Source organism: Engystomops pustulosus, unplaced genomic scaffold (assembly GCF_040894005.1).
Source record: "Engystomops pustulosus unplaced genomic scaffold, aEngPut4.maternal MAT_SCAFFOLD_118, whole genome shotgun sequence".
Lineage (NCBI taxonomy): Eukaryota > Metazoa > Chordata > Amphibia > Anura > Leptodactylidae > Engystomops > Engystomops pustulosus.
The window spans coordinates 308,477-323,602 of NW_027284999.1; the positions used below are offsets into that span (position 1 = coordinate 308,477).

General features: G+C 52.6%; 1 protein-coding gene across 1 annotated transcript; it reads right to left on the reverse strand.

Moving 5' to 3' along the window:
* Positions 1-6,639: 6,639 nt before the first annotated feature.
* On the reverse strand, positions 6,640-10,743 carry LOC140107125 (helix-loop-helix protein 2-like). Its single transcript, XM_072131674.1, has 2 exons — positions 10,458-10,743; positions 6,640-7,904 (listed from the first exon to the last, which is right to left on the reverse strand). The coding sequence occupies exon 2, from the start codon at positions 7,884-7,886 to the stop codon at positions 7,524-7,526; it is 363 nt and encodes a 120-aa protein (XP_071987775.1). The 5' UTR covers positions 7,887-7,904; positions 10,458-10,743; the 3' UTR covers positions 6,640-7,523.
* Positions 10,744-15,126: the final 4,383 nt, after the last annotated feature.

Below are 15,126 nucleotides of genomic sequence, written 5' to 3' on the forward strand. Positions count from 1 at the left end.
AATGGGGCTGTCTTCCCTGTGGGAAATGCATCGCATGCCCAAACGTAGAAAAAGCATCACATTTTTCCCGATCAGATGGGACAAGACAGTACAAGATTACATGGCCCATCAACTGTACCACCAAGGGCGTAATTTACTACGCCACTTGCCCATGTAAGAAAATTTACGTTGGCATGACGACACGGGAACTTAAAGTGAGGGTACGTGAGCATGTCACTGGGATCCTGTCTTCATCGGCTGTGCTCCAAGAGGAGGATATTTTGAAGTTGAAACCTATACCTCGGCATTTTAAGCAAATTCATCGCTCTGATCCATCAGGCTTTAAGGTAATCGGAATAGACCACGTCAATTTAGATCTCCGTGGTGGGGCTCTTAAACGGAGATTACTCCAATTAGAGTCGAAATGGATTTGGACACTCCACACAGTGTCCCCTCATGGACTCAATGAGAATTTTGGGTTTTCTGCCTTTTTGTAAACATCTTTCACCCATCGGCCTATCCGGTGTCTACTTCTGCCGCTCTCTGTGTTCGCTTCTTGTGGTGCTCTTTCATGTTTTTAACTCATTTGTATGCTTAAAGTTTTTAACTATTTTTGTGTCTCTTTCTTCTTTTTATATCCTACAGTTTCTGCATTAGAGTACGTGAATTGTGTGTCGGGAGATTTTGAAACAACTTACGTTTATTGTTCTCCGGGGTTATTGGACCATTGACCGCTTGACTTCGGTTCTTCATTTGCCAGTCACCTGGACCACGACGCCTTCATTCCTTCTTTATTTCGTCCTTACTTTCTCACCCTTCCCGGGTGGTCCACTTTTATTTGCGCACTGTGTTTTTCACCACTCACTCCGTTCATCAGCACTTTTTTGTCGCACCATCACCCTTCGCACTTTCCCATTGGCACACACCCTTTGCTACCCCAGTGCCATTTTTGTCCATCACTTCTTCACACCAGGCCCCACCCTGCTGGTCCTCCTTTGCACTTATGCACTGGCCACACCACAATTGCACCCGTCTTTCCAGCATACCTGCTCACTTCACTCATACTTTTTCTCAGGTCCGCTTAATACCCCACGGTTCCTGTGCACGCCTTCTCATCACACCATTTTTTTATTCTGGCAGCACTTCCCGCTTTGTGCTACCACAGCACTTCACCCGATTCTCCGGCATTCCGGACACTTTTCCTTCACTGCATTTCCAATTTCATTGTCTCCATCACTCACACTGCAGCCTGTTCAGCATTCACACGACTTACCTTCCACTCACTCCCCCCCCAGCTTCATGGCTCTTTTTCATCATTTTGGAAGAACATTATACCCAGTTTATGTACACCTAGCTCATTCCTCACCACACTCCACTCATATTCACATATTCATGATTTCACCCTTATTGCTTTATCCCACATTCAATATGGCGTCCGCAGTCCTTAGGTGAAAGGTGCGCATGCCCGCTGACCGCTGTGCGCCTGCGCGAGTGGGCGGCGGCTCATGACGTCATCCGGATCATGTGACTTGCTCCGGGTGACGTGCCTGCCCCGCCTTCCCGCCGCGTGGACGCGCAAGTCGCGGATCATGCGCCCAATACAATTCACCCACTGCTCATCTGGCGCAGGTGCGTTCTGCCCCTCTCATTGGTCCACCTCTGTGATTTAACCTTCCGGCGCCGGCCACAGCACCACCCCTTGACAAAGTCCTGTGTAGGACGAAACACGTGTCGGGGAGGTGCTGGGCAGCTCTCTTTGTATGCGCTGGTAACACTCTTAAATTGTAGGTATTACCACTCTACTTTTATTGTTGCGCTCTCATTACCCATTGTTTACTTATTTAGCATGGAATAGCCTCTAGGGTCTTTGCACTATGCACTTTATGTTGTGATACAACATCTTGCCTATTGTCTATTAACTATTTGTGCTGCCCAGCACCTGTTTTGGATATTTGCCCTGTAACCACCTGTTATTATGTGATTGTTTTATTTTTAACGCATATCAATAAATTTCATATTTTAGTAACGCATGCTCATTTTGTTCTTTTTGGTTTTGATATTTGCTTTTTGAGCTTAGCATTTTGTATGCTGTTGGTGTCCTACTTGTACTATGGCAATTTTGCTGTAATTTATGGCGCAAGCAGTCCATATTTTGCTTTAATCGGCTTTTCTTGTTCCCTTGCCTGTATATCCTGTGTGAGAGGTAGTCACAGCCCCGCCCCCTGCCTGTATATCCTGTGTGAGAGGTAGTCACAGCCCCGCCCCCTGCCTGTATATCCTGTGTGAGAGGTAGTCACAGCCCTGCCCCCTGCCTGTATATCCTGTGTGAGAGGTAGTCACAGCCCCGCCCCCTGCCTGTATATCCTGTGTGAGAGGTAGTCACAGCCCTGCCCCCTGCCCGTATATCCTGTGTGATGGTAGTCACAGCCCGCCCCCTGCCTGTATATCCTGTGTGAGAGGTAGTCACAGCCCTGCCCCCTGCCTGTATATCCCGTGTGAGAGGTAGTCACAGCCCCTCCCCCTGCCTGTATATCCCGTGTGACAGGTAGTCACAGCCCCGCCCCCTGCCTGTATATCCTGTGTGAGAGGTAGTCACAGCCCCGCCCCCTGTCTGTGTATCCTGTGTGAGAGGTGGTCACAGCCCCGCCCCCTGCCTATATATCCTGTGTGAGAGGTAGTCACAGCCCTGCCCCCTGCCCGTATATCCTGTGTGAGAGGTAGTCACAGCCCCGCCCCCTGCCTGTATATCCTGTGTGATGGTAGTCACAGCCCCGCCCCCTGCCTGTATATCCTGTGTGATGGTAGTCACAGCCCCGCCACCTGCCCGTATATCCTGTGTGAGAGGTAGTCACAGCCCCGCCCCCTGCCTGTATATCCTGTGTGAGAGGTAGTCACAGCCCCGCCCCCTGCCTGTATATCCTGTGTGAGAGGTAGTCACAGCCCCGCCCCCTGCCTGTATATCCTGTGTGAGAGGTAGTCACAGCCCCGCCCCCCGCCTGTACATCCTGTGTGAGAGGTAGTCACAGCCCCGCCCCCTGCCTGTATATCCTGTGTGAGAGGTAGTCACAGCCCCGCCCCCTGCCTGTATATCCTGTGTGAGAGGTAGTCACAGCCCCGCCCCCTGCCTGTATATCCTGTGTGAGAGGTAGTCACAGCCCCGCCCCCTGCCTGTACATCCTGTGTGAGAGGTAGTCACAGCCCCGCCCCCTGCTGATGACATCACTATAGACCAGGTGGTCAAACATGAGATCCACATGTTACTACAGGATAATCTCCTGCACATCAGACACAATGATGGAGACTTGTTACTTGCAGAAAAAGTTTATTGACGACGTTACTGACTTTCTGATAAAGGTCTGTAATAAAAGGCATCAGGTAGAAACAAGGGCAAGAGATTCACTACAAAATATTGCATCGTACAAATACATTTACCAACCCTGAAAGCCACAAATCTTTGGATCATAATAATAACGTATCATGTATACAGGAAAGGGGACCATAACTCCACCCCTGCACAATACAAGGGAACATAGAGCTCCACCCACGTTATAAGAACGCCCCTGCAAAGCACAACAGAACACAGAGCTCCACCCACATGCTAGAGGACATCCCCTGCACAGTATGATAGAAAACAGAGCTCCACCCACATGTTTTAGGACCACCCCTGCACAGCATAATGCCACAGAAAGCTACACCTATATGTCGGAGGACCTCCCCTGCACAGAATAATAGCACTGAGAGCATCACCCACATATTAGAGAACCTCCCCTGCACAGTATAATGGAACAGAGAGCTCCACTCACATGTCAAAGGACCTCCCCTGCACAATATAATGGAACATAGAGCTCCACCCATGTTATAGGACCGCCCCTGCACAGCACAACAGAACACAGAGCTCCACCCACATGCTAGAGGACCTCCCCTGCACAGTATAATAGAACAGTGAGCCCCACACACATGTCTGAGGACCTCAGATTATCCATCAACACGTGAGGAGGATGACCCCAGATTATCTATCACCACATGAGGAGGATGACCCCAGATTATCTATCACCACATGAGGAGGATGACCCCAGATTATCTATCACCACATGAGGAGGATGACCTCAGATTATCCATCACCACATGAGGAGGATGACCTCAGATTATCCATCACCACATGAGGAGGATGACCTCAGATTATCCATCACCACATGAGGAGGATGACCTCAGATTATCTATCACCACATGAGGAGGATGACCCCAGATTATCTATCACCACATGAAGAGAATGACCCCAGATTATCTATCACCACATGAGGAGGATGACCTCAGATTATCCATCACCACATGAGGAGGATGACCTCAGATTATCCATCACCACATGAGGAGGATGACCTCAGATTATCCATCACCACATGAGGAGGATGACCCCAGATTATCTATCAGCACATATGGAGGATGACCACATGAGGAGGATGACCTCAGATTATCTATCACCACATGAGGAGGATGACCTCAGATTATCCATCACCACATGAGGAGGATGACCTCAGATTATCCATCACCACATGAGGAGGATGACCTCAGATTATCCATCACCACATGAGGAGGATGACCTCAGATTATCCATCACCACATGAGGAGGATGACCCCAGATTATCTATCAGCACATGAGGAGGATGACCACATGAGGAGGATGACCCCAGATTATCTATCACCACATGAGGAGGATGACCTCAGATTATCTATCACCACATATGGAGGATGACCTCAGATTATCTATCACCACATATGGAGGATGACCCCTGATTATCTATCACCACATGAGGAGGATGACCCCGGATTATCTATCACCACATATGGAGGATGACCTCGGATTATCTATCACCACATGAGGAGGATGACCCCTGATTATCTATCACCACATGAGGAGGATGACCCCGGATTATCTATCACCACATGAGGAGGATGACCTCAGATTATCTATCACCACATATGGAGGATGACCTCGGATTATCTATCACCACATGAGGAGGATGACCTCGGATTATCTATCACCACATGAGGAGGATGACCTCGGATTATCTATCACCACATATGGAGGATGACCCCAGATTATCTATCACCACATGAGGAGGATGACCCCAGATTATCTATCACCACATGAGGAGGATGACCCCAGATTATCTATCACCACATGAGGATGACCTCAGATTATCTATCACCACATGAGGAGGATGACCCCAGATTATCCATCACCACATATGGAGGATGACCCCAGATTATCTATCACCACATGAGGAGGATGACCCCAGATTATCTATCACCACATGAGGAGGATGACCCCAGATTATCTATCACCACATGAGGAGGATGACCCCAGATTATCTATCACCACATATGGAGGATGACCCCAGATTATCTATCACCACATATGGAGGATGACCCCAGATTATCTATCACCACATATGGAGGATGACCTCGGATTATCTATCACCACATGAGGAGGATGACCTCGGATTATCTATCACCACATGAGGAGGATGACCCCGGATTATCTATCACCACATATGGAGGATGACCCCAGATTATCTATCACCACATATGGAGGATGACCCCAGATTATCTATCACCACATATGGAGGATGACCCCGGATTATCTATCACCACATATGGAGGATGACCCCAGATTATCTATCACCACATATGGAGGATGACCCCAGATTATCTATCACCACATGAGGAGGATGACCCCAGATTATCTATCACCACATGAGGAGGATGACCTCAGATTATCCATCACCACATGAGGAGGATGACCCCAGATTATCTATCACCACATGAGGAGGATGACCCCAGATTATCCATCACCACATGAGGAGGATGACCTCAGATTATCCATCACCACATGAGGAGGATGACCCCAGATTATCTATCACCACATGAGGAGGATGACCCCAGATTATCTATCACCACATGAGGAGGATGACCTCAGATTATCTATCATCACATGAGGAGGATGACCCCAGATTATCTATCACCACATGAGGAGGATGACCTCAGATTATCTATCATCACATATGGAGGATGACCTCGGATTATCTATCACCACATGAGGAGGATGACCCCAGATTATCTATCACCACATATGGAGGATGACCCCAGATTATCCATCACCACATATGGAGGATGACCTCAGATTATCTATCACCACATGAGGAGGATGACCCCAGATTATCCATCACCACATATGGAGGATGACCTCAGATTATCTATCACCACATGAGGAGGATGACCTCAGATTATCTATCACCACATATGGAGGATGACCTGAGATTATCTATCACCACATGAGGAGGATGACCTCAGATTATCTATCACCACATGAGGAGGATGACCCCAGATTATCCATCACCACATATGGAGGATGACCTCAGATTATCTATCACCATATGAGGAGGATGACCCCAGATTATCTATCACCACATGAGGAGGATGACCTCAGATTATCCATCACCACATATGGAGGATGACCTCAGATTATCTATCACCACATGAGGAGGATGACCCCAGATTATCCATCACCACATATGGAGGATGACCTCAGATTATCTATCACCACATGAGGAGGATGACCTCAGATTATCTATCACCACATGAGGAGGATGACCTCAGATTATCTATCACCACATGATAAGGATGACCCCGGATTATCTATCACCACATATGGAGGATGACCTCAGATTATCTATCACCACATATGGAGGATGACCTCAGATTATCTATCACCACATGAGGAGGATGACCTCAGATTATCTATCACCACATGAGGAGGATGACCCCAGATTATCTATCACCACATATGGAGGATGACCTGAGATTATCTATCACCACATGAGGAGGATGACCTCAGATTATCTATCACCACATGAGGAGGATGACCCCAGATTATCTATCACCACATGAGGAGGATGACCTCAGATTATCTATCACCACATGAGGAGGATGACCTCAGATTATCTATCACCACATGAGGAGGATGACCCCGGATTATCTATCACCACATGAGGAGGATGACCTCAGATTATCTATCACCACATGAGGAGGATGACCTCAGATTACCCGTGTGACCCCTGTGATAGTGGAGATCAGTCAGGATGCAGACATCAGGCCGGTCCCTGGAGGACTGTCGCTCTCACTGCCACGTGTTGTAGTTGGAGGCTTTCCATCATGGAGACTATAGAATGTAGAAGGGATTATTGTGCTTCTGTAGGGGGCAGCAGACCACGGCTAGGACCTGCAGCCCCCCGTACCCCGTCTAAAGGGGCAGAAAGCTTGTGTTTGCAGGAACCATTCAGAAGGAGAACGCACCGGACTGATGGGGGGAGGGGGACTACCAAACACGTGCTACACCCAGGTGCCTCCGGGGGCACTGTTACACAGAACACACACCGTCACCTGTGGCCAATGTCAAGCAGTACTGCTTGTACTGCTACCTACTGCCCGCGGCTCTGGGCACAAGGGGTTAATGCCCCACAATGTCCCCCCTGTATGTGCAGCCTCTAGACGTCCAGCACGTGGTTGAGGTAGGAGATGTAGCAGATGGCCAGCCGCAGGATCTCAATCTTTGACAGTTTCTTGTCGGGGGGGAGGGTGGGCAGAAGTCGGCGGAGCTCAGTAAACGCCACATTGAAGGCCTCCACGCGGATCCTCTCTCGTGTCGCATGCGCCGATCTATACTTTGCCGTGGCTCGTCTTCTCCTCCTCTTCTCCTCGCGGCTCAATTGTGGTGGAAGGCGTGGAGTCCGACGAGCTCCTCCTTCTGCTTCAGAAACGCTGCCCCCCAACGTCTCGCTGACCGCAGAGTCCGACTCCGAGTGCCCCGATGGCTGCTCCGAATCCGGCTGCTCTGGACCCAGCATCATCCTGGCCGCTCAATGCACCTAGAACCAAGGAAGACGAGGAGAAGACGTTACACAATGTGCGACCTCACCCCCCCCCCCCCTCCCTCAAGTGATCGAAGGATCCTCGCTCTCCCCCCCAGCAACCACACTCCCTACCCCCCAATGTGGCCTCTCTTCTCTCTGAGGTCCTGGGGCCACAGCATGACTGGACTGAGATGGATCCTCAGATCTAGGACCTGACCTCTGGGTCCCCAGGGGAATCCGTCCACCTCTTGGGAGGAGTACTTACCTGTGGTCATGCGGAGGCTCCAGTACAAATCAACTGGGACCGAAGCTCCTGTCCCGAGACTCGTCCAACTCCACATCCCAACCAGAAGCTCGGAGGACAGAATCCGAAGGGTAGAAGATCCACCACCTCAGCCGCCCGAGCATTGAAGGTCCTCGCAGAGTGTAACGGTGTCCAGGAGCTCGGAGGACAGAATCCGAAGGGTAGAAGATCCACCACCTCAGCCACCCGAGCATTGAAGGTCCTTGCAGAGTGTAACGGTGTCCAGGAGCTCAGAGGACAGAATCCGAAGGGTAGAAGAGCCACCACCTCAGCCGCCCGAGCACTGAAGGTCCTCGCAGAGTGTAACGGTGTCCAGGAGCTCGGAGGACAGAATCCGAAGGGTAGAAGATCCACCACCTCAGCCACCCGAGCACTGAAGGTCCTCGCAGAGTGTAACGGCGTCCAGGAGCTCGGAGGACAGAATCCGAAGGGTAGAAGATCCACCACCTCAGCCACCCGAGCACTGAAGGTCCTCGCAGAGTGTAACGGCGTCCAGGAGCTCGGAGGACAGAATCCGAAGGGTAGAAGATCCACCACCTCAGCCACCCGAGCATTGAAGGTCCTCGCAGAGTGTAACGGCGTCCAGGAGCTCGGAGGACAGAATCCGAAGGGAAGAAGATCCACCACCTCAGCCACCCGAGCATTGAAGGTCCTCGCAGAGTGTAACGATGTCCAGGAGCTCGGAGGACAGAATCCGAAGGGTAGAAGATCCACCACCTCAGCCACCCGAGCATTGAAGGTCCTCGCAGAGTGTAATGGTGTCCAGGAGCTCGGAGGACAGAATCCGAAGGGTAGAAGATCCACCACCTCAGCCACCCGAGCATTGAAGGTCCTCGCAGAGTGTAATGGTGTCCAGGAGCTCAGAGGACAGAATCCGAAGGGTAGAAGATCCACCACCTCAGCCACCCGAGCATTGAAGGTCCTCGCAGAGTGTAACGGTGTCCAGGAGCTCAGAGGACAGAATCCGAAGGGTAGAAGATCCACCACCTCAGCCACCCGAGCATTGAAGGTCCTCGCAGAGTGTAATGGTGTCAAGGAGCTCGGACGCGTCTCGGTAGACGTGGGATTTGTTTTCTCTTAATATAGGTTGGGGTTACATTTTTACAGGAAAATCAGAGATTTATGTACACGTTTACTTTCTATTCCGATGGTCAGAAACTCATGGAAATGACTAGAAGAAGAGAGGACAGGAACCCGAGGAACATCTGATGGAGGCGTCTCATCTCTCCGCTGAATTCTGTCCTGCTAGAGGGAAGACGGAAGATCTGAGGCGTCACATCACAGAGAAGTCTATGGAGAGGGGCGGGATTCCCATTAATGTCTGGAGGTTGTCCATCAACTTCTTCTGGGAGCTCAAGGTTTGGGTTCCCGCAAAAAGCCAAAAGTGGAGACCGAGAAGAAGAAGAAGTTTATTGAGGACTTTGACATTCCGTAGTTTGATGTTTGGTCCTTATATGAGGTGAGTCTTGGGGAGGTAAGTGATCTCTACGCTTAGTAATAGTAGCATCATCCTGGAGGAGGAGCCGAAAGAACTGAAAATCATGAGTATTTGGCCCCCGGTGATGAGTATTTGGCCCCCGGTGATGGGTGTTCGCCCCCCGGTGATGGGTGTTCGCCCCCCGGTGATGGGTGTTCGCCCCCCGGTGATGGGTGTTCGCCCCCCGGTGATGGGTGTTCGCCCCCCGGTGATGGGTGTTCCCCCCCGGTGATGGGTGTTCGCCCCCCGGTGATGGGTGTTCGCCCCCCGGTGATGAGTGTTCGGCCCCCGGTGATGAGTGTTCGGCCCCCGGTGATGAGTGTTCGGCCCCCGGTGATGAGTGTTCGGCCCCCGGTGATGAGTGTTCGGCCCCCGGTGATGAGTGTTCGGCCCCCGGTGATGAGTGTTCGGCCCCCGGTGATGAGTGTTCGGCCCCCGGTGATGAGTATTCAGCCCCCGTGATGAGTATTCAGCACACTTTACTGTGGGGGTGGGGAGGGGGCATCACCTGGGGGTCTTGCGGCACCTCTGGGCTCATCTGCCTGTGGTTGGAGCTGCTCCTTATGTTCGGCCTGTGTCTTACCAGGACGCACCAGGCTCCTGACCACGGAAGTCTCGTGGATGGTCACACAATAGACCTCCCCACCAGTGTTTAACCCCTTGACATACTCTACCCTCCCTGAATGAGGTACAGAAGGGCGGCGCCTCATGCAGATCCATCCATACACATTACAGACCATGGATTGATGAGAACGTCTGTCCCCGGCCTGTCCCTGTGGTCACTCACCTGGCGATGGTCCTGGGGGCCTCATTCATGTAGGTATGATCCAGCGGGATGGAGACCACCTCACCTGGAAGTCGTCCCGGGGAGCCGAGCGTCTGCCCTGCCGTCCAGGAGATGACATGGAGAAGCTGTGGATGAGGTGGTGATGGAGGAGGAGGGGGAGGGACGCAGCAGATGAGCCCCGTCCCCTGGGCACCAGCACGGAGAGAAGCCCCTCTAATGGGCGGCAGTGGTCAGCGCTGGAGACATCTGTCACTACTTCTAGGACAATCCTGATGTGAAGGCGCCCGCAGCCCAATAACCCCCCCCCGCCGCCTCGCAGCACCGCACAGCTGAGACCTCCCCCCCCCGGCCGCCTCGCAGCACCGCACAGCTGAGACCTACTACCCCCCCCAATATAGAGGGAGGTCTCTGCCATATACACAAGGTCTCACCGTGACCCCGGGCCGCGTCTCACAGCTGCGGCCTCCTCCTACCCCGCTCTCTGCCGTCCACCAGCCGCCATGTTGGATGTAGAATTTGCGCAGGTCTCTGGTTTAACCATCTCTACCCCAGCATGTCCATAGCGGATGGAGGCAGAGACCATAGATTGTCAGCTCTTCAGCCTGAGGATCAGAATTGGGTCAAGAACCACAGCCCAAGGAGACAGTAATAACAACCGAAATTAAGGAGATCAAGGCCCCGAAGACGCCATGACACCTACACAACGCAAAGAGGAGGACGAGGGGAGGGATCTCCAGGACACAACCCATCACCAAGGACCATGTATGACATCACAGGAGGACTGCCCCTACTGGAGGAGACCATGTATGACATCACAGGAAGACTGCCCCCTACTGGAGGAGACCATGTATGACATCACAGGAAGACTGCCCCCTACTGGAGGAGACCATGTATGACATCACAGGAAGACTGCTCCCTATTGGAGGAGACCATGTATGACCTCACAGGAAGACTGCCCCTACTGGAGGAGACCATGTATGACATCACAGGAAGACTGCTCCCTATTGGAGGAGACCATGTATGACATCACAGGAAGACTGCTCCTTACTGGAGGAGACCATGTATGACCTCACAGGAAGACTGCCCCTACTGGAGGAGACCATGTATGACATCACAGGAAGACTGCTCCCTATTGGAGGAGACCATGTATGACATCACAGGAAGACTGCTCCTTACTGGAGGAGACCATGTATGACATCACAGGAAGACTGCTCCTTACTGGAGGAGACCATGTATGACATCACAGGAAGACTGCTCCTACTGGAGGAGACCATGTATGACATCACAGGAAGACTGCCCCCTACTGGAGGAGACCATGTATGACATCACAGGAAGACTGCCCCCTACTGGAGGAGACCATGCATGACATCACAGGAAGACTGCCCCTACTGGAGGAGACCATGTATGACATCACAGGAAGACTGCCCCCTACTGGAGGAGACCATGCATGACCTCACAGGAGGACTGGAGGAGACCATGTGTGACATCACAGGAAGACTGCCCCTACTGGAGGAGACCATGTATGACCTCACAGGAAGACTGCCCCCTACTGGAGGAGACCATGTATGACATCACAGGAAGACTGCCCCCTACTGGAGGAGACCATGTATGACATCACAGGAAGACTGCCCCCTACTGGAGGAGACCATGCATGACATCACAGGAAGACTGCCCCTACTGGAGGAGACCATGTATGACCTCACAGGAAGACTGCTCCTTAATGGAAGAGACCATGTATGGCATCACAGGAAGACTTCCCCCTACTGGAGGAGACCATGCATGACCTCACAGGAGGACTGGAGGAGACCATGTGTGACATCACAGGAAGACTGCCCCCTACTGGAGGAGACCATGCATGACATCACAGGAAGACTGCTCCCTACTGGAGGAGACCATGTATGACCTCACAGGAAAACTGCCCCCTACTGGAGGAGACCATGTATGACATCACAGGAAGACTGCTCCTACTGGAGGAGACCATGAATGACATCACAGGTAGACTGCTCCTACTGGAAGAGACCATGTATGACCTCACAGGAAGACTGCCCCCTACTGGAAGAGACCATGTATGACCTCACAGGAAGACTGCCCCCTACTGGAGGAGAACATGTATGACCTCACAGGAAGACTGCTCCCTACTGGAGGAGACCATGTGTGACCTCACAGGAAGACTGCCCCTACTGGAGGAAACCATGTATGACATCACAGGAAGACTGCTCCCTACTGGAGGAGACCATGTGTGACATCACTGGAAGACTGCTCCCTACTGGAGGAGACCATGTATGACATCACAGGAAGACTGCCCCCTACTGGAGGAGACCATGTGTGACATCACAGGAAGACTGCCCCCTACTGGAGGAGACCACGTATGACATCACAGGAAGACTGCCCCCTACTGGAGGAGACCATGTATGACCTCACAGGAAGACTGCCCCTACTGGAGGAGACCATGTATGACCTCACAGGAAGACTGCCCCTACTGGAGGAGACCATGTATGACCTCACAGGAAGACTGCCCCTACTGGAGGAGACCATGTGTGACATCACAGGAAGGCTGCCCCCTACTGGAGGAGACCATGTATGACATCACAGGAAGACTGCTCCCTACTGGAGGAGACCATGTATGACATCACAGGAAGACTGCCCCCTACTGGAGGAGACCATGTATGACCTAACAGGATGACTGCTCCCTACTGGAGGAGACCATGTATGACATCACAGGAAGACTGCCCCCTACTGGAGGAGACCATGTATGACCTAACAGGATGACTGCCCCCTACTGGAGGAGACCATGTATGACATCACAGGAAGACTGCCCCCTACTGGAGGAGACCATGTATGACATCACAGGAAGACTGCTCCCTACTGGAGGAGGCCATGTATGACATCACAGGAAGACTGCCCCTACTGGAGGAGACCATGTATGACATCACAGGAAGACTGCCCCTACTGGAGGAGACCATGTATGACATCACAGGAAGACTGCCCCCTACTGGAGGACACCATGTAAGACATCACAGAAAGACTGCCCCCTACTGGAGGAGACCATGTATGACCTCACAGGAGGACTGGAGGAGACCATGTGTGACATCACAGGAAGACTGCCCCCTTCTGGAGGAGACCATGTATGACCTCACAGGAAGACTGCCCCCTACTGGAGGAGACCATGTATGACATCACAGGAAGACTGCCCCCTACTGGAGGAGACCATGTATGACATCACAGGAAGACTGGAGGAGACCATGTATGACATCACAGGAAGACTGCCCACTTTTGGAGGAGACCATGCATGACATCACAGGAAGACTGCTCCCTACTGGAGGAGACCATGCATGACATCACAGGAAGACTGCCCTTACTGGAGGAGACCATGCGTGACATCACAGGAAGACTGCCCCCTACTGGAGGAGACCATGTGTGACATCACAGGAAGACTGCCCCCTACTGGAGGAGACCATGTATGACATCACAGGAAGACTGCCCCCTACTGGAGGAGACCATGTATGACATCACAGGAAGACTGCTCCCTACTGGAGGAGACCATGTATGACATCACAGGAAGACTGCCCCCTACTGGAGGAGACCATGTATGACCTAACAGGATGACTGCCCCCTACTGGAGGAGACCATGCATGACATCACAGGAAGACTGCTCCCTACTGGAGGAGACCATGTATGACATCACAGGAAGACTGCCCCTACTGGAGGAGACCATGTATGACATCACAGGAAGACTGCTCCCTACTGGAGGAGACCATGTATGACATCACAGGATGACTGCCCCCTACTGGAGGAGACCATGTATGACATCACAGGATGACTGCCCCCTACTGGAGGAGACCATGTATGACATCACAGGAAGACTGCTCCCTACTGGAGGAGACCATGTATGACATCACAGGAAGACTGCTCCCTACTGGAGGAGACCATGTATGACATCACAGGAAGACTGCTGTATCGGGGGTCTCGGTGACGTCGCGTGTATCGGGGGTCTCGGGGACGTCCCGTGTATCGGGGGTCTCGGGGACTTCCCGTGTATCGGGGGTCTCGGGGACTTCCCGTGTATCGGGGGTCTCGGTGACGTCCCGTGTATCGGGGGTCTCGGTGACGTCCCGTGTATCGGGGGTCTCGGTGACGTCCCGTGTATCGGGGGTCTCGGTGACGTCCCGTGTATAGGGGGTCTCGGGGACGTCCCGTGTATCGGGGGTCTCGGGGACGTCCCGTGTATCGGGGGTCTCGGGGACGTCCCGTGTATCGGGGGTCTCGGGGACGTCCCGTGTATCGGGGGTCTCGGGGACGTCCCGTGTATCGGGGCTCTCGGTGACGTCCCGTGTATCGGGGGTCTCGGTGACGTCCCGTGTATCGGGGGTCTCGGTGACGTCCCGTGTATCGCGGGTCTCGGTGACGTCTCGTGTATAGGGGGTCTCGGTGACGTCCCGTGTATCGGGGGTCTCGGTGACGTCCCGTGTATCGGGGGTCTCGGTGACGTCTCGTGTATCGGGGGTCTCGGTGACGTCCCGTGTATCGGGGGTCTCGGTGACGTCCCGTGTATCGGGGGTCTCGGTGACGTCCCGTGTATCGGGGGTCTCGGTGATGTCCCGTGTATCGGGGGTCTCGGGGACGTCCCGTGTATCGGGGGTCTCGGGGACGTCCCGTGTATCGGGGGTCT

Coding starts and splice junctions, on each gene's coding strand:
- LOC140107125 (XM_072131674.1), bottom strand. CDS start 7,886: ATGATGCTGGGTCCAGAGCAGCCGGATTCGGAGCAGCCATCGGGGCAC.